Raw genomic sequence first — 25,513 nt, 5'->3', positions numbered from 1 at the left:
CTTGAATTCATAAGTACCTACCTACCTACGCAAGGAAAACTGAAGGGTCTCATTAGTAAAAATATCTTATCTACATTTTATTCCTTGGCTTTATTTGAGGTTTTAAGAAAGAAAATAATGGTACCGTATAAATAATAATCTTATTTAGAGATTATAAAGCATAAAAGGAGCAGAGTAAATCATCTTAATGACCTTTACCGTGACTTTAAAAACATGAAAAGTGAATTTGCATTATACTTCCATATTACTCACCGTCGTATTTATCAACTATTGTTTTTCATGGATACTTGAAATATTTTGTAAACAGTCAATCACGTTATCATGCAGTTTGAACGAAAATATTAAAAATTATTTTGAGATTTGAAAGTTGATCAATTTCTATCAATAAATTTCAACGTAGTTTTTAGTACATATGTATTGAATTAGTTGTAAAAGGTATATCAAGCCAAAACCTAGTGATAAGTAGTAAAATAAAATATATAATATTCACAAAATTGGAAAACTTTCTATGGAACAAATTCAAATTACAAAAATATTTTTTTTTGTAATTTTTATATCAGGTCACGTGATCAATTTATGTAATTTGATGTAATTTATCGTACTAACAAAATTGTAACTAGACTATGTCTGTGCACGAGAAATATTTAAAAAGATTTTATATTTTCTTATAAAGATCTTAATAAGAGCAATATAAGTGAAAACAAAAATTTTTATAAATTTATATATGTCTGTCTGTCAATATTTATAAATTTATATCTGTCTGTCTGTCAATATGTTTGTTCCAGCATTATTTAATTACTACTGCATCAAATTTTATGCGGTTTTCACAGTTGTATTTTTTGAAGGTGTAGTTAAAAATGTGATAGATATTTGTTTTATTTTGATACATCATCTAGAAGCGGGAAGTAGAGAAACCATAAGTGGTTTTCCGCGTACGAAGTAGCGGACAAAAAGCTAGTATGTACCATATATAAAGAACAAGATAACCGTGAAGACCTATAATTGTTTTTTTTTTTTTGTTTTAGATGTCAAATTCTGTTTATCAATGGACATGTAACAATAAACTTCTCATGTTACTGGGAGTGATATGTTTCTGTTTACTAGTATCAACTTTAAGTGTTTCTGCAAAGTTGAAAAATGCCGAAAAACAATTGCAAGCTTTCAAAATAACAGACAAGAAGCCACAAAGCACTCCAATTGAAAGAATCAACGACGAAAAGGTAATTTAATTATATATTTAAATTTATTTTTTGACATTATCTTTGCCCAATAAATTTCTAACTGTAAGTACTAATTAATATATTATGGCACTGAAATATGTAGGTAAGTAGGTAGGTATTTAAATTAGTAGCTAAATAGCTTAGCTAAGTAGTAGTATGCGTGGTTACGCATTTATAATTCGTAAGAGCATCCCAAAATAGATAAAATCACTAGACATATCTATTAAAATTTTGACGATAATAAATTATGATCAAGAATAAAATACTCACGACACTTCATAACTACTTATTTATTAATTATAGTTGTCAAAAATATTTATAGTTCATTAGGAATACCATTAAATAGCCTTTGCCATCATGTACACATTAATGAAGGTAGTATTGTTGTTTAAATTAATATCATTAACAATTTCTCTCCTAAAAAATATTTATATCAGAAAAGTTATGAATGCTTAGAGCTGAACGTATTACGATTTTAAATGAGATATGTACGTCATAAATTTATTCTACTAAATGTACGTGTAGATTAGATAAAGAATAATAATAATTAACACAATACTTTTTAAATGCCATCATTTAACTTGCATTTTTTTTTTTGTTTGTTCAAAACAAGTTTTACAAGCTGAATTAGAACCAGTTTCATATCTGGTTCTCCAAAATTTTTGCATACACCTTTAATTCTAGTCACAACATAGGTAATATGTAATACTCAATATTATAATTTATACGAAATGGCTGCCGTTACAAAATCGCGGATATATTATTAGCCCTGTTAAAATGTGTATTAAATGAAAAAGCTAGAAGAGTAGGTAACAATACAATAAATTTACTTACATCTTTTTAAAAAATATTTTTACTATTAATTTATTTACTACACTTTTTCTGAGATGAAGGCAAGCTTAGTCTCTATATGTATACAATAATAGATTGTCTATCTGTATAGAAAGAACTAAGTTTAAGAGGCCTTTATCCTTATAAGTATCTGTCGTTTTATCCACTTTCATAACTTGTTTTATGCGTATACGCTAGTTCCGGAGACCCCCAGTACTTTTGTTTACCTGCGGTACTTTATATAATATTGCAAATAATAAAATTATATGTACGAGTATTCGTAACGCCATAATTTCATTCATAATTATTTTCACATGCCCGAATTACCGTAGCATTATTTCTAAGTTTTATTTTGACACTTTCTTTTAAACCAACTTACACAGGCACTGACGAACACGGTTTGGCGTGGACTATTTGCAGTGATGTCATTTCAATTATTTAAATAACTTTCATTATTTTTCTTACAAATGTTCTTAAACGTGTTCACGACATATAGGCATTTATCGATTGTTTATAGTGAACGTAACATTCGAATGTCTACATTTTAAAATTTAAGGTTGCAGAGGGCGAGCCTACCGGCATCGATATTATGGAATTGATTATTAATAAATATACAACAATAATGAAATGTTACATTACAACAAATAAATTATTGTAGAATTATATTATATTATAATAAATAAGAATTATATTATAATTTGCAGGATCCAGCATTTTACAGACTCCCAAGACACGTTGTTCCGAATAATTACAAGCTGTTTCTTAAACCTAATATGTTGACTAAAACATTTAATGGAACAGTAGAAATAATAATACGGGTTTTAGAACGAACCAGTTCAATTGCTTTACATGCTCATAAATTGAATATTAAGTCAGTTAATTTGAAAACTGCATTCGACAAAAACCTTCAAATTGAAGCTTTTAATGCGACGAATGACAAAAGGGAATTATTAAACATTCATCTAAAAAGTCCTGTGCATGCAGGACTCTATCACCTATTTATAGAATTTTCAGGAAGATTAGATAAAGGAATTGTTGGCATATATTCTAGTACTCTTAAAAATTCTGAGTAAGTATAAATTTATTGTCGAATAATAAATATCGTGAAGTACCTAAGTGCCTATAGTTTGTTTCAATAAAACTTACTGAGAATTTAAACAAATAAATAACTCAACCGTAAGTCAATTTGTTATAGTACATCAGAATTAAAATAAAAAATCGGTTATTTGATTGAATGTTTTAATTTAATACATTTAAAGAAAATGTCTGTGATAATTTCAACAAAACTTAATTACCTTTTTATTAAGTTCTATTGAAATAGGCTATATTAATATATATTTTATGATCTCTACATATAAGCCATTCAAATTAGCCAGAATCCATATGACATCTAACACTCGTATGAATGCTCCCTTGATTTATGTAATACGTGAGTATAAAACCGACAGCGTCATGAGTGCCACCATTACTTGAAAGAATTGAGGTTACACGGACATAAGTAAAGAAACAAAATAACATACGAAATGAGATCTCCGCTTTTTATTCAAGTCTAATAAAAAGTTATTGAAAGAAATAATATATGGACGGTCAACATTAAAAGTCGAAGAATATCTATATATTTTAAAATCCGTAAATAATGTTACGTACGAGGTTTGTCCGGAAAGTACGTATAAAAGTTTTTTAAAAATTTTATTTTACAATTATTCAGGTAAATCAATTTTATCCCCTTCAAAGTACTCCCCCTGTGACATAATGCACTTGTGCCAACGCCGTTTCCACTGTGAGAAGGCTCCTTGAAAGTCCTCTGGTTGTAGGTTTCTCAGCTGCCCCGTCGTAGCTTTTTTTATCTCATTTATGTCCCCCAAATGCCGCCCCCGAAGTACCAATTTGGTTTTTGGGAACAAGAAGAAGTCACACGGGGCCAAATCCGGCGAATAGGGGGGTGTTCGGTCACCGTAATGGAATTTTTACTCAAAAACTCACGGACAACAAAAGAGGTGTGGGCAGGGGCATTGTCGTGGTGAAGAATCCAACGCCCCTCTCGCGCCAATTCTGGACGAACTCGTGCCACACGAGCTTTGAGGCGTCTGAGCACATCGACGTAGAATTTTCCATCAACTGTCTGGCCTGGAGGGACGAATTCTTGATGGACAATCCCCCGAACATCGAAAAAAACAATCAACATTGTCTTGACATTTGAGCGGGATTTTCTTGATTTTTTTGTTCGTGGTTCCCCGGATGTCTTCCACTCTTTGCTTTGGGATTTTAATTCGACATCAAATTCGTAGAACCAAGACTCATCTCCAGTGATGACTCGGTTCAAAAAGTCACCATTCTCTTCGGCTTCCAACGAGTCCTCACAGCAAGCAACTCTTCGTGATTTTTGATCCGGGGACAAAAGCTTGGGAACGATCTTGGCGCAAATTTTTTTCATTTGAAGTTCGTTTCTTAGAATTTCGTGGACCACGGTTTTGCCCAAATTAAGCTCTTCAGCCACCTGTCTGACCGTTAAACGACGGTCCCCATTAACACAAGTTCGAATTCTTTCCACGTTTTCGTCGGAATGTGAAGTGGAAGGACGTCCTGAACGTGGGTCATCTTGAACGCTTTCTCGGCCCTCTCTGAATCTTTTTAGCCACTTGTGGACGGTTGGTTCCTTCACAGCATCATCCCCATAAACTGTTCTGAGATCGGCAAAAATTTCACGGCCATTCTTGCCGAGTTTCGAGAGAAACTTGATTACGACGCGCTGCTCTTCAACGGAAGCGGGCTCCATGCCGACGGGGTTTCGTTAAGAGGTAACTTCACAGATGGCGTGACAAGCCAGTTCGCACCGCACGGCGGTCAGACCAGAACTGAAGCATTGTTAGGGACATAAGGAAGGGGTCCTGCGCTTACCTGGCCTCCCCACTCCTCTTTCTCGCATTCCAGAACACTTTTATACGAACTTTCCGGACAGACCTCGTACCACGACTATATTAGCGTCAAAAATGAATTAATATCATATAAGATTAATATTAATTAAATATATACTATAATCGCATATGCAAATTTCGCAGTAGGTATAGGTAGGGGTTTTAAAAATTATAAGTGAATACTTTTGGTGCTGACCCTACCTATGTATTGTTACTACTGATACGCATAAAATAGTATTTTGCGCGTACCAGTAAGTAACAATAGATAGGTATTTTAAATACGTCTTGCTCTCCATGTACACATTGTAAAATGTTGATTATAAATCAAATTAGGTGCCTGTTAATAGTTCGATTTAAAAGTTTTTAGGCGACTTCAGAGACGAGCAAGTTCTCAAACTAACGTTATTTTATTGTGCGTATGGCACATTTTCAGCTATATTTTTCTCAATTCTGCACAGATTTTAATGATTTTTCTTACAATTGATAAGAGTTAAGTAGTAGATATTTCACTTAAGTAACTTTGGGTGATTAGTTATTGGGTTTGGATGTAAAATGTTTGGTCAGGCCTCTGGAAAATTATGTAACAAATTGTCATTATTAAAAAAAAAAAACAAGATAAATTGCAGCTGGTGGCAGTCCAGGGTCATTACAACAAAAAAAAAACATTTTATAACACAGGGGCAAACGATTATGCTGTTTACCTGATGGTAAGTCACAATCACCCATGATCATTCGCAACACCAAATAAATTTTAGATGTGCTGCCGATCTTTTAAAAAAGAATATGCTCTTTTTTTAAAGTTATGATTTCATATTTGTTCGGAAATACTGATGATGGAAGTTAATTTCAAAGAGTTGTTGTACTTGGAAGAAAATACCTTGAAAAACGTACAGTGGAGAACTGCAACTCATCCAGATTTGTACAAATTCTATGTAACCAGTTCATTAAAATTGAAAATTTACACTGTAAAGTAACTAGGTCTTCAATGATATTTATAAATATAAATATTATAGACTAAGGCATATTATAAATAATTAATTATACAACATTATGAATATTCATTTATTTTATTATATTGGTAACAATTAGTAACAACATAATAAAAGTAGTATAACAATTGTTCAGGGTAGATAATGAGTAGACTATATAATTTTGACTGGTATAATAATTACTGGGTTATAAATTTATCCCGACAATGAATTTTTATGGAACTTATTATGCGTGTGCAGTTGTAAGGATGTTGTGTGACGTGTCTGCTATGCCATCGGCGGGCTGCGAATCCACTCTTCGCCGCTCCGTACCCTACACCTCTCGACCTCAGATAGACGACCTCAGATAGCAGATAGATGGCTTGACCACAATTGTACCAACGACAACATATAAAATCTATGCAAACACCTGAAGTAATTTCAGATGTTTGCATAGATTCATTTTTCATTTTTATTAAGATTATAGTAGTGCCGATCTCTAAATAACGCAATGTTCCGTACTTGCTATTTTTTTTTTATTAATATGTTTTACGGCTCTGGATACAAGGTCTTTTAAGCTCGACATTATAAAGAATTTACTTTAAATTGAACTTGCTATTATCTGTAGTCAGCATTGCCAGAATGCTTTTTTTTTCACAATTTTCGGTAAAAATTTTTGTGTTTATATAATTTTAGTTTAAATTGTCGGATGTAGTAATAAAGTGGGTGATTTTTTAGAAATAGATAGAAATTTAGGTAATTTTTTGTCAATTTTAGGACGTATATAAATCCATACAATATGCCAATGAAAGCAATAACATGAGGTGATTAAATCAGCGTAAAATACTGCCTTTTTTGTCGTTTGCAAAGTGGTTACATGAAAAGACATTTAAATGAAAACATACAATTTTGTTATAGAGAAAAGTTTAAAATATCCTATTATTGCAGAGAAAAATATTTATTTGGATAGAAAACAAAAATTGAATATGGCAGCACTGTGATTTCAATGTCTTACAGAAATGACACTGAACTGAACCACAGCTGACAGAAATTTCTTAGTCATTATTATAAATTTTATGTTTATTTTCCTTTTGATTAAAATAAATATAAAAAAAAAATGTGTTTATCACAGAATATGTAATAATATGTAATCGTACCTAAAATCAAAAATGCGTAACAGACCAATTAAATGTTACTGAAATTCATTTACCGGTTCTATGAACATACTTCGGAATAGAAATTTATTAAATATACTAAAGTATCATCGCGCATATCACATACGAAAATTTTATTGCACAAATATAATCATGGAAAAAGAACTGAATATAAAACTTTCTGAGAGATTATCACCTCTAGTTCGACCGGTGCACTATAAGCTACTATTAAATCCTGACTTCAATGCTGGAATTTTTAAAGGAAACGTAAAAATCAATGTTGTAAATAAAGAAGAGAAACATTATATCAATCTCCATATAAATTTCTTGAAAGTAGCTAGTGTCAAAGTATACAACGATGGCATGGAAATCCCAATTTTAAAGTATATAGAACTTATTGATTTAGAACAGTTACTCATTTTGTTTGATAGCAACCTTACGTCAGGAAACTATCAGATAGATATTGACTTCAGTGGTTCGTTAACAAGGAATATTGTAGGTCTATATTCATCTAGATTAAAGGATTCCAGGTAAAACATTTCATATTCTGTAGACTATGTTATTTCTGATACAATACATATTCTTTCTAACATAAATGTAAAAATAAGTTTATTTTATCTTGATTCCTTAATTATGAGTTTTTTATGTAGATAGGTAAAATATTTGTTACAGAGGGCAGGCTATTTTTATCCTAGTCAATCAGTATATGTATTGAATTTTAAAGGGGGAATTTTGTAAGTGCTTAGTTATTTCTTATATGTTTAAATCAATCAATTTAAAGAATATTTGTTATAGTGATAAAACATGTCCTAAGGTAACTCATGTAGACAGAGTTGTTAATAAATAAGATAAATATGAGTAGTCTTGACTGAGAATCCTATTGCTAGCAATATACCCAACCAGGTCGACCCCCTCGCGGTTATCCCTGGAAACTATCATGGTTAATTCCTGATGAATTCATCATGATGGGCTAACTGGCCTGTTTTCATTCTCATCTATCACCCTTCCCTGGTGCTCCGCCAGCATATCCCGTTAGCGCAGGCGGGGTTACCATACCATTTTCACCCATCAAAAAAAAATATGTGTAGTCTACTTTAAATATTAAAATTACTATTACAGACAACTATGGTTTTCTTAATTTGTATTTTCAATGCTATTTTTAATACCATGTATGAAAATACAAAACCATCTGGCTAAGTGTTTTCATACTTAAACCTCACACTTAAAAATTTCAGTCAAACTGCATAGTATCACCCTTTAGTCCTTAAATTTATATAATATTATACACTTTATTAAATCTATACATAAATTATATATTAATACATATATTCGCTCATGCACAACGGCATAAATGAGAGGCTAAGTGCGGAAAATAGAGTCTTTTTCACATATTATCGCTTATGGTTATGTATGTTAAGTTTAGTACAACATTTGTGTACTATGCCATTTCATAAAGATTGACTATGAAATAATTCTCTTAGCATTAATTTAATCTTATTCATCTCTGTGTAATATAATTATAAATATATATAAAAATATATTTATTTACAGTACTTACAACTTTTGATTTTCTTTTTTTTTATATAAATAAGGTTATTTAATCTATTTTCATATTAATATTTAATTTTTTTTTTATTATCAATAAAAATACAAAGTTACAGAAATTATGTTACATTAGCATTCAAAAACCACATAGGTTTATATTAATACTTAATACATTCAAATTATTTAAATTGTATTATTTTGTATTATTATTTCCAGGATAATGGTGGCTAGTAAGTTTCAACCCACATATGCTCGGCAAGCATTCCCCTGCTTCGATGAACCTGATTTCAAAGCATTATATGACATCACATTAGCAAAACCTGAATCCTATGTGGCTTTATCAAATATGAATGTAAGAATATTAATAGCATATTTTGTTACTTTAATTTTAAGCACACAGTTTAATTCTGTGATTTATAAATACATTAGCCTTCTTATGCTGAACACTTATTCAGTATGTAATATAGAGCTTGTACTAATTATAGATAACTGATAATTTTTATTATCTGAGAAGCCAACCAGGATTTATTGATTGCCCACTAAAAACTCAAATTCTCTTTGTTTAACTACATACACATACATATTGCATGTACATATTGTAGGATATTCTTGTCGTCTTATCATCATCATATCATCCATTAACTGTCCATTGCTGAATATAGATAACATTTGCCAGATGGGTTGGCTACTGCAATTAGACTTTGGTAATGTTTAAAGAGAGACATCATCCCTTAACCATTTAGTTCACTTAGTAACCTCTTATAACATCCATGGGTCTTTCTCTCTTCTATTTTCTAATTGTATTTTGCTATATACATGTAATAGAGTCTAGCAAAACCTCCCAAGGGAGAAGCCTATGTTTAGCAGTGGACAGTTAACGGCTGATATGAATTACGAATGAATATAATAGAATATTCTTTACAATAATGTTTATCTATAAAAAGAAAATATATATAAATTTATTGTCATTTTACAGGAAATATCTAAAATACAAGACAAAGAGAATAAAGTAGAATTAGTAACTTTTGCTACTAGTGTACCAATGTCTACATATTTAGCTTGCTTTGTTGTGTGTGATTTTGATTTCAAAGAAACAGAAATTAATTCCAATGGCATTGGGAAAAATTTTAAATTGAGATCCTTCGCACAGAGAGGTCAAATACATGAAATTGAATTTGCTCAAGATATAGGCAAGAGAGCTACAGAGTTTTATATTAAATATTATGAAGTGCCTTTTCCTCTCCCAAAATTGGGCAAGTATAATTATTTATGTTACTTACACTTATTATTAGAAATATTTATTATTTAGATCAGTGAAATAAAAACCTGACTATAAAATCTTTTTTGATATTTTGTGGCCTATATAATTAAATTATCTTGGGTTCATGTTATTCCAAAGATTTTTTTTAATGGATGCTAATGGAATGGTAACCGTGCCTGTGCTAATGGTATACACTGGTAGGGCACCAGTGAGGGATTATAGGTGAGAATAAAAAGGCAGGTCAGTTAGCCCATCGTGATGAATACACTTGGGATTCAGCACAATAGTTTCCAGGAGGGACCACATGGAGGTCGACCTGTTAGTGTATATTGTTAGCAATGGGAATAGTAATCCACATTACTAACAATCCCTTCCCTTCTATGCCAAAGATTTGGACATACATACCTATAATATTTTACAATAATCTCTTTTCTTCAGTAATTGATTAAAGAGAGGTTATATATTTTTAGATATTAGATAATGGTTTTTCTATGTACCATATTTTTATCAAAAACTGGCAAACAATTGTATAAATAAAAATTTTTTTGACCTCAAAACAATAAAGTTAATGCCTTTTCTTACAGATATGATAGCCATACCAGACTACGTGTCAGGAGCAACAGAACATTGGGGTCTCATTACATATAGGGAGACATCGTTTCTTGTCGATGAATCTACTGCATCATCCAATAATAAGATAAGTGTTGCTAACACAATAGCGCATGAGTTAGCACACATGTGGTTTGGAAATTTAGGTAATTTTTATTTAAAATCATATATTTTTCCTTAGTATATCGAATATTTTGAAAAAGAAATCTTTTGTACAATTCGTGTATTCATGAAGACTATAGCTAGAATTTGGAATGATGAAAAAAAGCAAGTTGTTGCAGTACCTTATGCGATAATTTCACAAATGTATTGATTTTGAGGTGATTGGATTTAGGTATTTTCATTTTTGGTCCATACTAATTTTATCACAATTGAAGCTTTTTTTTGTGGAATACAGTCTTGAGTTTTATTCTATACTAGTTTTTTCTCGCAATTTCATAAATGTCGAATTTGGAAGTAGGTAACCGCATCTACATATATGACGTATCAAGATAAAATATTCACCCGATTATAAGTTAGACCTCCAGAAATACAATCTTGACCACACACACCACATTTATTATGGTATTATTAGTAGTATTTATGTGATGCTAGAACAAACATACAGACAAACAAAACAGGTAAAAAAATTATAAATTATTATTTGGGCCTCTGTTGCATATATTCAGGACCTTCATTTACATTTTTTTTAAACATTATATAGACATATACATTTACAGACAAAAGTAACAATTTTATTATATTAGTACAATTTTATTATATTAGTAGAATTTTATTATATTAGTAGAATTTTATTATATTAGTAGAATTTTATTATATTAGTAGAATTTTATTATATTAGTACAATTTTATTATATTAGTAAAATTTTATTATATTAGTACAATTTTATTATATTAGTACAATTTTATTATATTAGTACAATTTTATTATATTAGTACAATTTTATTATATTAGTAGAATTTTATTATATTAGTAAATTATATTAGTTATTATATTAGTAAAATTTTATTATATTAGTAGAATTTTATTATATTAGTAAAATTTTATTATATTAGTAAAATTTTATTATATTAGTAGAATTTTATTATATTAGTAGAATTTTATTATATTAGTAAAATTTTATTATATTAGTAGAATTTTACTATATTAGTAAAATTTTATTATATTAGTAGAATTTTACTATATTAGTAAAATTTTATTATATTAGTAGAATTTTATTATATTAGTAAAATTTTATTATATTAGTAGAATTTTATTATATTAGTAAAATTTTATTATATTAGTAGAATTTTACTATATTAGTAAAATTTTATTATATTAGTAGAATTTTATTATATTAGTAAAATTTTATCATAGGTAAAGATCATATAATCATTAAGTCTGCACAAATGCTATCTTTTCACTGTGGGCTACTATACGTCTTTTAGTAATTATATTTTTGTTTTTTTCCTGTCTTTTAGTCACAATGAAATGGTGGGATGAAGTCTGGTTAAATGAAGGATTCGCCTCATACATGCAAGTTAAAGCATTAAACGCCATAGAACCTTCATGGACTATGGTATATATTTTTTCACTATATATTTTTAATTGGACAGTTACGCTACGCTTAAACAAATGTATGTACAGAAATGAACAGCTGTTTTTAACTTTAAAACAATAAAGCATAAAATATACTCCTGTAATATTAGCATAGATTGTTTCACATGATGCACACTCGAAATTTAACTCAGTTTGAAGTATATTGAAATTGAACATCCATGTAACACCTCTGATGATAGAAGCGTCTACAGGCTTAGCGGAAGCTTTCTATAAGACAAATTGTACTATTGTCAACTTCTTAGAAAGAAAATCACAGACATACAACTAGGAAAAAAATATTTTACACTTGTGTGTACTTTTTATTTCTAAAAATACTTATTTATAATCATGTGAAATAATAATATGAAAACTACAGTATTTTATCAATAATTGGGAGTTATTGACACTGCAAAAGGTGTTGAAATCAATACTTAATAATTATAGTGACAAGGTACAAAAGTGTTAAATTATTACACTAGCCATTTTTTGCGGACTATATATTTGATTGTACAAATCTTTTTACTAGTCATTTTATCACATATATAGATAAAAACGTTGGTGTTTCAGTTGGATCAGTTTCTGATAAAGACCTTACATTCAGTTTTGGTAACCGATGCTAAACTTTCAAGTCATCCGATAGTGCAAACTGTCAACACGCCTGATCAAATAACTGCAATATTTGATACGATTTCCTATAATAAGGTACGTAGACAAGTACTTAAATTATGGCAAGATAAGTAGTAGAAAAATGTTTATGTTTTATAAGATACGTGAATTAACGTAATGATTTAGGTAAACTATGATAATTTATCTGAGTTATCTTGACGTTTCGACCAGGTTACACCGACCGTGGTCACGAATAGGCTGATGTTACGCTCTCATGTCTGCTTCTGAGGCTTTTGAGGCATACTTATTGTATCACTATACTGAAGGTTAATTCCTGTATCTTATAAAACATAAAAAATGCAGCATGAAAGTCTAAAAATGAATTTTTATGGTACGAAACTAATATTTGTGTTATCTTTTCATCAGGTTATATATTAACACATATTTCATATGTAATAATAGTTTTCATTGTGATAGTCTTAACTATAAATATTCAAAATAAAAAGTATTATTTATCTATATAAATAATACTTTTTAATTATAGTAATAAATGTGGCTAGATAAAAAAAATATTACTTGATTATTACTTAGAAGGTAAAATTATGTTATGTTCAATCATATAAAATGTATCAATAAATAATGTAAACAAGCTAGTAACTTCAGTAGTAAACTAAACTCTTGGTATGTTTTTGAACAAAAACTTTAAACCAACATATTTTGTGGCTCCATCTATTCTTCAATTTGCATAAAATTCCCTATTAAGTATAACATTCGTTATAACTAAATTACGTATTTCAGGGATCCTCAATATTGAGAATGTTAGAAGGTTTTATTGGTGAAGAAAATTTCCGTCGTGGAGTTTCAGATTACCTTAAAAAATATGAATTTGGCAATACCGTTACACAAGACTTACTTTCTTCTCTTGAGCCTTACTTTAAGAAGGATAATCCAAATTTAAATATTACGTAAGTATCAAACCATAAATGATAGAGTAAATAGGTATAGAAATTACAATCTTATGTAACAATTCTTGTGCTAATCGTTAAGTATAATATAAAGATGGAAGATGAAAGATGGAATGGAAGATGGAAGAATATTTAGTATTGTAAAATTGATTTTAATTTTAGTGATTATGATAATTGTATTATGAAAATGTAACACAATCAATGTTATTTTATTTATATATTTCTTTCTTTAATTCTTAAGGAAAAAAGGATGTCCTTTTTGGGTAGATATGTATCTTTATAAATAATGCTAGTGACTACCTAAGTTAGGGGAAGGGTTATTAGTGAGGCGCACGAGCAGTCCATTGTTAGTAATTTATCTTGTCAGATCTACCTCCATTCTATCTAGTATCTATCGATATCTCTAGTATACGTCACGATAGGCTAACGGACCTGATTTCATTCTCACCATGACAGGAGCGATGATTCTCTCATTGATGTTCTGCCATCTTATGGCAATAGCGTAAACAAAAAAAAAATATGGTAAAAAAAATCATTCTAACACTAAATTCTGACCGATCTGCATGCCCTATAGATCGATCGAATTGAAATATAAATATAGATCTATTATCTTGTGTTTAAAATTGTTAGTGAATTATGCATCACCTCTTTTCACCACCAGGATGTTGTAAGAGGCGATTAAGGGAACGCAGCGCTATACGTTAGTACAAATAAAAAGAACTAGAAGTAAAACTATGCCGAGTCGATTGGTCACCGTCGTTATAATAGGATAATATCCATCTGTTAATAAGAGAGACCCAGGCTTATTAGAGAGATGTTAATAAGTTGTAATGGTCTATGCTTGATTATACCTAGAATAGGTTTATGAATATTTTACTATTTATCCTATGATAAATATACTTTTGTTACAGTCACATAATGGACACATGGACCCGGCAAATGGGGTACCCAGTGTTGACGGTCTCCAATGGTGATGACCACAATACTTATATCATCACACAGACACGGTTTTTACTTGATTCTGAGGCTGTTTACAAAAATGATTCTGTTTATGGGTATGTTTGCTAATTATAAAACGTCTCTATCCATGGTTATGCTAATTTAAGTAAAAAAAAAAATACAATAATCTACTAAAGATCTCATCAGGATTACACTGTTATAGTCTAGTCCAGTGTATGTTGTTTTAATTTAATTTCTGTTTACAGCTATCGTTGGTTTATACCTATTACCTATAAAACTAACAAAGGACCAAACCAAAGTATCGTGTGGTTTGGAAACACAGAGGATAATGGTAAGAATTGGTACAATTATGAATAGGTAATATGAAATGTTGACAACTTGCTTGCAAACACAGGTAATGCCGGCTTTAGCCTATCCCCTCCCCCGATGACAATATAAAAAAATAACCAGATCCATTGTTTTAAAGTACTAACGTGGAATTTGATGCCCTTTGACCTCGGCACTACTGCATGTTGCTCGTTCAGAAGGTGTTTAGACAACTGAGGCTACAGTACAATTGAAGACCAGGGGCACTCTTTTAAATGATTAATAATGAAAAAAATTCTTAAAAACTAGCGTGTGTTAGATATTTTTTTAATTTCTAATCTTAATACATTTAGATTAAAATATGGCTGTTAAAGGAAAGGGGTAAAAAAGCAATGATTTCTTCATTTGATATTAATCCAAATTTATTATTGTTAATAACGTGTCACGTTATTAACAATAATAAATTCATACAAATAAAGTTAGTTTTCTGTACAGTACAATTGAAATTAAATGCTGATGAAGATTGGTTGAAAATCAATAACAATCAAGTGGGCTACTACAGAGTGAACTACACTGAAGCCATGTGGGAGAAATTAGCAAATTTATTGAGAAATAAGTCGCTGCAGGTATGGCATTGATTACTGAGTTACTATTATATATTTATTTTTTATATAATTTAGAATAGTAATCAAGTTAACGGCTGTCTACATACATGCACATTGGGAATTTTATGAACTTACTGTGTTTGTCGTTTCCAACAGTTGTTTTGTCTTCATCCGAAAGTCTTATTCAGGGGACGTAAAATGTCTAAAATCACAGCGTCTCGTCTCTTAAAATTGAAAATTTTATAAATAATATATATATATATATATATATTTTTTTTTTTTTTTTTTCTCGTAAAATTTGCGTTGTACATATTAAGGTATCGTTAGGAATGCACATAAGATTTAAAAATAATAAAAGCTACGGCTCTCCTGATAGGAAGCGGTATCGGCTTTTTAACAAAAGTAAAAAAAGGTAATATGTGAGATGAACTTACATGTCAGTTTCTTTTTTTATATAATAATGAGTAGGGATAATATTTAGAACTAACAAAATTTTTCATCGTGCCTCCCACCAAATTGTTTATAATTATTCCTCTCCATCCAAAGGTTGCCTGGAAGAGATCGCTCTTAACGATATGGTCACCCATTGTTTTCTCATTGTGATTATTTCTTGTAATTATTTATATTTATAATAAGTTTACTATTGTAATCTTTTCGAGGAAACAATAAAGAGTATCTATCTATCTATCTATTTTTTGTATGGAACGATTTTTATTTTCTTTAAATAATTAATTAATTGAATGTCTGTAGATATGAGATAAAATAACCTTATATGCATTGAAAGTTGCTGATTGTGTTTATAGTGTTTAATAGACACCAAGTTCTTATTATTGTAATACGATATTCTATATTTTCAGTTAAAAATCACACAGCTTAATTAAATTTGTTTGTAAAGGCCTTTTTGACAATTTTACAAACAAAAAGAATATTTAGTTTTCTTTTATAAACTACTGGTGGTTCGACGCTGCTTCGCATTGGTATATAGTTTTCAAAAATAATATTTTTTTCAAAGAAACTTGTTGGTTAAGAATTTTATAATTTTTTTTTACCATATTTTGACTCATGTTTCATTGAGAAAGGTGTCTAACTTCACTAATAGAATTCTCTCCTAAAAGAGAGTTAGTTATTTCAATTGCTAAGTAAAAGTCAATAATGGAGGCGACTATATAAATATATAGGTTCTTGAGTGGCAACCTCGTACGGGCAAATGCAGTGTAGGACGACACAAAATGGAGTGACGACCTCAAATAAATTGCAGGGAGTCAGTGGATGCAGGTGGATCAGGGCTGTTTTATTATGACAGTCTATGGGGGATGCCTATGTTCAGCAGTGGACGGATAATGGCTGAGATGATGATGATGATGTAATTATATGCATTTTTTATTAGCCGTCAAGGCTAAGTAAATTATTAAAAATATGTAATACTAGATTTTTATGTCTTAAACGTTATTCTTTTTCTAGTTAACAATTTCGGATCGAGCGCATTTGTTGAACGACGTATTTGCTCTGGCCGAAGCACGCTTGGTGACGTACGGATTGGCGCTCAATCTGACCACTTACCTCACCGTAGAAGAAGACTATGTGCCATGGGAGACGGCGTCACATATATTCTCTTCATTGAGGAATAAATTACTTAATACACTTGCGTTTGACCCTTTACAGGTAAGAAATTATACTGCTTACGTATAATTTGATAGCTAACATTTAATATACAGAGGAGAAAAGGATTGTTGATAATGGGCCCACTGCTAGCAATATACCACCATACATACTAGGTTGATCTCCATGTGGTTCCCTGGAAACCATCGTGGTTAATTCTTGTTGAATTCATCAGGATGAGCTAACCTGACGTGTTTTCATCTTCACCTATTATCTCTCCCTGGTGCCCCGCCAGTGTATACCAGAATATAATCTTATTTTACATCTAATTTATTGTTTTCATACTTCTATTCATTATTAATTTTCACAATTAACCGCATTTAATTAATGATAATTATTATACCCTTTGGTATTTCTTTTGCATCCTGGATTTTTATGAATTTTCCACTTTAAATAATGGCCATATGCATATTGTTAAAAATGATTCTTTAAAATACCTAAGGAGTTTTTAAAATCTCTCCGAACATAACTCAGTGGGGATAATAAAATATAGTAAAATAAAAAGTAAGTAAAGGTATAGGATGTCTGCTAATTTGTACAAACATGGATAATGGCTGACTCTCATTGAGTGCGTGTTTCATCGACGAGTTGTATGGAATGAATCCTATTGCGAACAAATTTATCAATCGGCTTTTAATCCTCTTACCTCTATTACAATATACATAACATTGGCAAGGACAAATGGAACTGACCTTAAAAATAAGCTAAATTGTACCTACTTGTTTTAATAACTGTGGATTGAGAAAACATTTCAAAGTATCACGGGGCAAATTAATTAACACAGTTATTGATTTAAACAGAAAACAATAACATTATCACGTTTTTATTTAAATAAATAAAGGCAGATTATCTTGAGTACACAGGTCATGCGCTATAAATAGTTTTCCAAGAAGATAAAATTTATATCTTAATCATTCATATTATGCATGGCTTTAAGGCACACGTGACAAACTTAACGTACATCTAGGTAGGTAATTGTAGATTATTAAATAAAAACCCACCGTAAATAAATAAATAATTTGTATTGAAAATATGCCGTGTGGTCTCGGCATAGAATAGGTTATCCCTTACTTTCCTGCGGGTGTCGTAAGAGAGTCTAAAGAAGAACGAGGGATGGGCAGCAGCGTCTCTCTTAAAATATCTTCAAAGCGTAACTGCGGTTGCCAATCCGCCTGCCAAGCATGGTAACTACTGACACAACCACCTAAGGGGAAGGCTTATGTTCAGCAGCGGACAGTTACAAGCTGATGATATTACGCAGCGCTATCTAAACTCGAACTGGGCAGAGCTAGTGCTATGGGAACCAGACAACTGTTAGGCTTATTTACTTCTTTTTGTAAATACAAATTATACATAGAAAACACCAATACAATACAATACAATACCAATACAAACAAACGTATTCTTGAATACAAAGTCGTCATGAATTTTATAATAATCTGGGAATAATCAGTCCGATTGTTTAATGTAACTAAGTTAGTCCCAGAAATGTCATTATCATCATCATCATATCAGCCTTTAATTGTTCACTGCTGAACATAAGCCTCCCTCTTTGGGAGGTTTTACCAATAGTTGCCACGCTTGGAAGACGGTTTGGCAACCGCAGTTAGTTTAAAGATGTTTTTAGAGGGACGCTGTTCGCCTTCCCTTAGTCGCCTTTTACGACACTCCTGAAATGTTTCTACACATAATTTGATCGCCTTATACACGATTCTACCTACCTCTGTTATTTTTCAAGGTCACGCGTAATGCCACTACAGCATACATACCTACTGCCTAAGAACACCTATTTCAAAATGTAAATGAATGTTGAATGTAAATGTTATTTGTTACAGAAATATATTCAGCATTTGGTGAAACCTTTGTACGAGAAACAAACTTGGGAGAGAACACAGATAAGTGTTATTGAGAGGTAGGTATTATTATTAAGCTAGTAAAATAATATTTTATTTGTTAAGAGCCTACTTAGTTGTGGGGGAGAGACCGCTATTAACACTGTAGAAGATTTGTCTTAAAGAATATTTGGATCTTTCTCTTTTAATAGAGGTGGATAGTCTAGAATTCAGACCAGGATAATAAAAGGGTCATTACGTGTTCAATATTTACAGTGTAAGGGTTTGACATATTGTCTCACCTTCCGATGCCTGCAGCTTGGATCCCCGTACAATACAATGTCAGTTATAGATGTTTTCTACAAATTATTAATATGATATATTTATAAAAAAAAATATCTCTTCAAGCTCTGCCTAGCCTCACTAGATGGCGCTTCGTATATTCATTGATTTTTATAAATTTATTGAGCACTAGTTTTATCCCGCGGCTTTATATCTTTTAATTAGTGCATAAACTATCCTATGTCCTAAGTTAGGACATAACTTACCCATGTACCAAATTTCATTCATATCCGTTCAGTAGTTTTTGCGTAAAATAGCAACAAACATTAATCTATTCTTACAAACTTTCAAATTTATTATATTAATAGGACTTATACACTAATGCTACTTTATCACACGTTGCTGTATTTTTGTTGTACGCATTTGATCCATCGGGCAATGCAGGACAAAATTATTTCATACTCTTTCAAGTCCATACCCATGTCTCTCGAGTGTAAATGAACTTTAAAAGAAAATATAAGAACTTTGCAGTATCAATAACACAAATTTATAGTAATTGAGATTGACTTCATCAATCATAATCGGTAGATACTTTTTCATATCCACGCTCATAAGAAAGAAAACGTTGGATTTCTCAAACGTCTCGTTTTATCTCGTACGTATAATAAAATTATAAATTCTTTCGCCATTTATATATATATATATATATATATATATATATATATATATATATATATATATATATATATATATATTATATTTCCCCTCAGAGGGGCTGTAACTGTTCTTCTCCTTGTTTCAAACTTCACTGGTGCCCCTCCATTGTATACCGTTAGCCATAGGCGGGTGCACCATTCCATTTTTTACCGACTTCAAAAAGGGATAAAGTTATATGTTCTACTGTATATTTTTGTAATGTTTAAAAAATCTTCTATTTAATTTATATCCAGTTTATTTTACTATTATATTTTTAACAGGCTCCTTCGGACCACTATACTGTCAATAGCGACAAGTTTCCAACTGCCTGATGCTGAAGAGAAAGTCAGGGATATGTTCTTAAAATGGCTGAATAACTACGGAACTCCATCGGTTATTGAAATAGAACCTGATTTACGCAATATAGTATATTACCATGGTAAGTTATCGTAGCTAATTATATTGATACTTATAATCTTATATATAAAATTCTAGTGTCACGGTGTTTGTTACCAAAGTCCTCCGAAAGGGCTTTACCGATATTTATGAAATTTTGTATGCATATTGGGTAGGTCTGAGAATCAGCCAACATCTATTTTTCATACCCGTCAATGATAAGGGTGATACACACCAAAATATTTATTTTTATTTTTTTGACATTTTTTTTTTATTTTTATTTTATTATAATTTAGCATTGAAAAATACATACAACTTTAAATTTTCATCGTTTTACGATCAACCCCTGTATTTTAATTGTGATTTTTATATTTTGCAATAAGTGGTAAAACAACGTTTACGGGGTCAGCTAGTAAACTCGTAAAATGGACGATACTTTGACTATGAAGTCTTATATAAACTTAATTGTAAATGTTACGAATTATAGCACACTATGTACAGTTTTAGAATAAGTGAAGATTATATTTTAAAGCAGTTTATGTAAAGGCAAAATAGGATTAGTCCGTCCATAGTAGTAGCAACGCGACACTGGATACAGTGTGTTCCTGCTTGTAGATCAGGTTTACCACTTTCCATTAAGTAGGCTGTCAACTTATTTATCACATATATTATACAACATTACATATATTTACCAGCGATTATAAAAAAAAATCTATTTCATTCGACTCCCATTGGTTTTTTTTTTTATACCACTGAGGTGGCAAACAAGCATACGGCCCACCTGATGGTAAGCGGTTACCGTAGCCTATGAACGCCTGCAATACCAGAGGTATTACGCGCGCGTTGCCGACCCTGAAGAAACCTATTTACCCCCCTTTTGAAGAACCCCATGCTGTAGTCTCTCGGGAAAACCTCGGCAGGGAGCTCATTCCATAACCTGAGTGTTCGTGGGAGAAAGCATCTCTGAAACCGCGTTGTACGCGACCATTTAGGCTGTAAGGTATGAGGGTGAACTCCCTGCCGATGGCGAGCCGTACGATGATAGAAAGTGGCCGTAGGCATCATATTGAATAATTCCTCTGAGCACAATCCGTTGTATAAGCGGTAGAACACGCAGAGTGAGGCAAAATCTCTCCTAAGACTTAAGGGTTCGATACCGCTTGCAAGCATGGGATCATCGACAATTCTCATAGCTCGTCGTTGCACTGAGTCGAAGGGTTCAAGCTGGTATCTAGGTGCTCCCGCCCATAAGTGACAGCAATACTCCATATGGGGCCGGATTTGCGATTTGTAAAGCATTAATCGCTGATCCGGCGTGAAGTAATGCTTCGCTCTATTGAGCACACCGAGTTTTTTGGATGCCAGCTTCACCTTATCTTCCAGGTGGCCACGGAACTGTACGTCACTAGAGATGTCGACACCAAGGATCCCAATGCTTTTAGAGATGTTAAGAGACGTGCCTTGGAACTGTGGGGCCACAGCAAATGGGGTTTTTTTTAGCGGTGAACGCGCAAGCTTGTGTCTTAGAGGGGTTAAATTGGACCAAGTTTTGTCGTCCCCAATCAGAGACTCCAGTTAGTGTTCTCTCGATTTCAGACACAAGCTGTTCACGATTGTTCTCCACGATGGAACGGTATGGTATGTTATGGTATGTGTGCAACTGCCATTGGAATTTATAAAATAGTAAAAAAAAATACGATTTACAAATTTTCTTGTTTTAGAAATCATATACTCGTTTTGAAGAAGTTTGACCGGAGATCAAAACATTTTAACATAATGCGACGTAATATTATATACTATGACGCAGTTCAATGCTGCACGTTTGAACAAACACACAGCTGTACTGTGATGCAGACACGTGCAGTGAAACATATCACATAATCCTATGTGATATGTTTTGTGTTATCACTGAAAATTATTTATTTAATTATCAAGATAATATTTATAAACGTGAATGAGGTCAAAAGGAGATGATAAATTAAACAATGATTCAAATAATAAAATAATTACTTTGATGATTAAATAGAATTAATAATTGTCAATTGATGGCCAACATCATACACTTGTATGGTTCATGGTTACTATCACCCATAGACATAAACGGCATCATGGATAGGAAAGAATACTCGGTAATGTCCTAGGTAGACATGGGTAACTCAGCGATTTTTCTTGTGTTAATTCAGTTATTCAAGCGTATTACGTGTAGTACTGGCCGACTCATTGAGTAAATCAAAATCCGCCACTCTAGTTCTATTTTTAGTTTTCCTAATACTTATTTATATATTTAAATGCATTTATACACTATTATAAGAGTCCCAATGAGTCAACCCACAACTCCAAATATTAGCCTAATTGCTCCAACCAACTCATTTTGAAGAAGCGTATAGTGAGTTGGCGTAATTGCGCGGCGTAGTGCGTGTCTAGTCCCAGCCCACTCATGTATTGCCACTTCTGAGGACTTTTCTTTTTTTTATATACAACTTAGAATGGCAAACAAGCTGACGGTCCACCTGATGGAAAGTGGTAACCGTCGCCCATAGACATGAGCAGTACCATGGACATAACAAAGTATACTGTTTCGCCCATGATACCCCCCATGCGTTGCCATTCCTGAGGACTCGGGTTTTATTCCTCCGTACCCAGTAAATTCACGCCATATCCTCCCACCCTTCAAACCGAAACACAGCCATGCAAACACAACTGCTTCACGGTTGAAACACGAATGGGACAGAGGTACCAAAGCAATCGACTTTTGTACAAAGTCTCCCTTTGGTGAAACATATCACATCTAAATTTAACATAGGCTTGCTTAACATTATTCTAAACAATTTTACTATGCAGGTATGAAGTCAGCATCACAATCTGAATGGGATAAACTTTGGGAAATATATTTGAAAGAGGAAGACGTCCAAGAACAAGCTAAATTGAGAAATGCGTTGTCTGCGCCGCGAGACACCAGTATACTCAGAAAGTAAATATTGTGTATCTATGATAAGTTTTGTACATGGAAATCATTTGCCACGATACTTTTTGGTCTCTTACTAGGAGAGTACGTCTTGTGTTCTCGTTCTTGAAAGAGAACTGTATGACATAAATTAATATTCCTACAGAACAAGTTATCTACACGTGACATAAAATTCACCAATTCGATACCGTAAATTAAATTACCAAAATCTTACCAAAATAATACACTTTACTAAAAAAATTTATATTTTCAATAACAGCATATAATACTAGCTATTTATGGGTTTCTCCACACGTATACGAGTACATTAACTCTTGTGTGTATGTTGTAATTAATGTAGGGAACGCATTCGCAAAATTTCAGTGTTACTGTAATTTTTTTTTTCTAAAAGATGCAAACCAAACATAGTGGTGTGCTTGATCATAATTAAACTGTACCGTTGGCTATGCAACGACTACAATATGAGGCAAAATACGTACACTTTATCATCCAGGAAGGAATTTTTTTGTTTTTTCATAGCCTTATGTTGTTCTCTTGAAAATAATATTGTTAAGTTCCATATTTGATTAATATGGAACCATTATGTCTCTAGTACTGCAATTCGAGAGTGCAAAAGTCTCAATATCGATTTATTGGAGATTATTTCAAGAGTAACCCTACAGGTGAGTCCTCAGCTTGTTTACTTTTCTAAATAATTGTATCATAAAAAAATATATATATATTTCTGTAGATATCTAATCCTGGCATGGGACGAAAAGAACATTCGTAGCCAAGACTACCTGAACGTGTTACACCACATTAGTGCTAATCCATCCGGGGTGGCGCTAGTATGGGACGAGGTGAGGACGAACTGGCCGCGACTCGTCGACAGGTTCACGCTCAACAGCCGGTATCTGGGCGGTCTGGTGCCCAGCATCACTAGCTCCTTCAACACCAAACTCAAGCTGGACGAGGTATGTATATTTTCAATTCGGTAGATACTCGAAACAGTCGACTATATCACTCAGACGCATAAGTTTTGTTTTTAAATGATGAAAATGAAATGATATTCTCGACTGAAATATCGGCTTCCACTAGCGGGGTATCGGTGAGTAATGATAAGCGAGACTACAAGCCTTTCTCATAAACGGAGTTTTGGAGACTACGCTTGAGAAGCGGTTGCTACCGCAGTTAGTTTTTTAGAGATGTTTTAAGAGGGACGGTTGCCCATCCCTCGACCAATTAGTTCCTTTAGCCATCTCTTATAACACCCACGGAAAAGGACGGCGATTTTAATAAGAATTTATCACTATGGTCTTCAAAGGTCTCACAAAAAAGAAAGAGTGTATATTGCTAGCAATTGCATGTAATGGGATCTCCCTTACGTGGAAACTCTCCTTGCATGTAATAGTTTTAATCGACAATGATTTCCTAGACGTAAAGTTATATTTTGATTCCCTGTTATTTAATCTTTGTCTTCTTCTTGACTCAGAAAGGAAGGAGATATTTCATTTTCTGTCTAGTATTGTACCAAATAAAAAAAAAGATGAGATTAATATACTAAGAAATTTGTTGGCACGAAAATTATTATTATCTTTTTTAGATTGTTATTTTATTAAATATATTTCACATTTGAAATACCTCCTTTATAGATGGAGGATTGGTTTGCAAAATATCCAGAAGCGGGCGCTGGTGAGACTGCGCGCGCCCGGGCCTTAGAAAATGTACGAAATAATATAAAATGGACATCCATTCACCAGCCCACTGTCGCAGCATGGATTCTATCACGAGAATAACGATTGTAAATATCTATTTTGATATCTATCTATCCTATTTAAAAGCTGCACTCTTGTCGGTGGAGCTCTTGCCACTCACTATGATGTTCAGCTAGTCTCTTCACTTCTTGATACGACTGACATCAACTCCTTTGATCTGTCTGATGCCTTGGTCTCCCTTTTCCTCTCCTTCCTTCTATCTTACCTTCTATTATAATGTTCATAAGTTCCTCATGTCGTATCAAGTGTCCCAACGTTTTTCCCCTTCTGTCCTCAATAACATAGTTCTCAATATTTTCATAATAGATATAATTTTACAGAAAAAAATTATATATCGACATATTTTTTAAAATTATACACTATATAAAATAAAAGACTTGATAAAATCTACAATTTATTGTTTTA

At 32.0% G+C, this 25,513-nt stretch overlaps 1 protein-coding gene across 2 annotated transcripts in view; it reads left to right on the top strand.

Annotated features, from left to right (window-relative positions):
* Positions 1-25,501, top strand: part of LOC113514088 (glutamyl aminopeptidase-like) — a 29,198-nt gene extending 3,697 nt beyond the window's left edge. Inside the window, exons 2-18 of one of the 2 annotated variants that reach the window (XM_052900091.1) lie at positions 1,026-1,220; positions 2,756-3,120; positions 8,850-8,985; positions 9,610-9,886; positions 10,479-10,649; positions 11,965-12,062; positions 12,650-12,784; positions 13,487-13,653; positions 14,565-14,708; positions 14,859-14,944; positions 15,415-15,545; positions 16,986-17,186; positions 19,019-19,095; positions 20,275-20,432; positions 23,231-23,360; positions 24,085-24,307; positions 24,986-25,501. In XM_052900091.1, the coding sequence (XP_052756051.1) occupies positions 1,026-1,220; positions 2,756-3,120; positions 8,850-8,985; positions 9,610-9,886; positions 10,479-10,649; positions 11,965-12,062; positions 12,650-12,784; positions 13,487-13,653; positions 14,565-14,708; positions 14,859-14,944; positions 15,415-15,545; positions 16,986-17,186; positions 19,019-19,095; positions 20,275-20,432; positions 23,231-23,360; positions 24,085-24,307; positions 24,986-25,129 (2,838 nt within the window). In that variant the 3' untranslated portion in view covers positions 25,130-25,501. Of the gene's footprint in view, positions 1-1,025; positions 1,221-2,755; positions 3,121-6,949; positions 7,619-8,849; positions 8,986-9,609; positions 9,887-10,478; positions 10,650-11,964; positions 12,063-12,649; positions 12,785-13,486; positions 13,654-14,564; positions 14,709-14,858; positions 14,945-15,414; positions 15,546-16,985; positions 17,187-19,018; positions 19,096-20,274; positions 20,433-23,230; positions 23,361-24,084; positions 24,308-24,985 lie in introns of those variants that run through there. The other variant, XM_052900092.1, reaches the window with a different exon arrangement.
* The last annotated feature ends 12 nt before the right edge of the window (positions 25,502-25,513 follow it).

This window comes from Galleria mellonella, unplaced genomic scaffold, assembly GCF_026898425.1.
Source record: "Galleria mellonella isolate WM207_F2 unplaced genomic scaffold, CSIRO_AGI_GalMel_v1 utg64, whole genome shotgun sequence".
NCBI lineage: Eukaryota > Metazoa > Arthropoda > Insecta > Lepidoptera > Pyralidae > Galleria > Galleria mellonella.
This window is presented reverse-complemented; position numbering and strand designations above follow the sequence as displayed.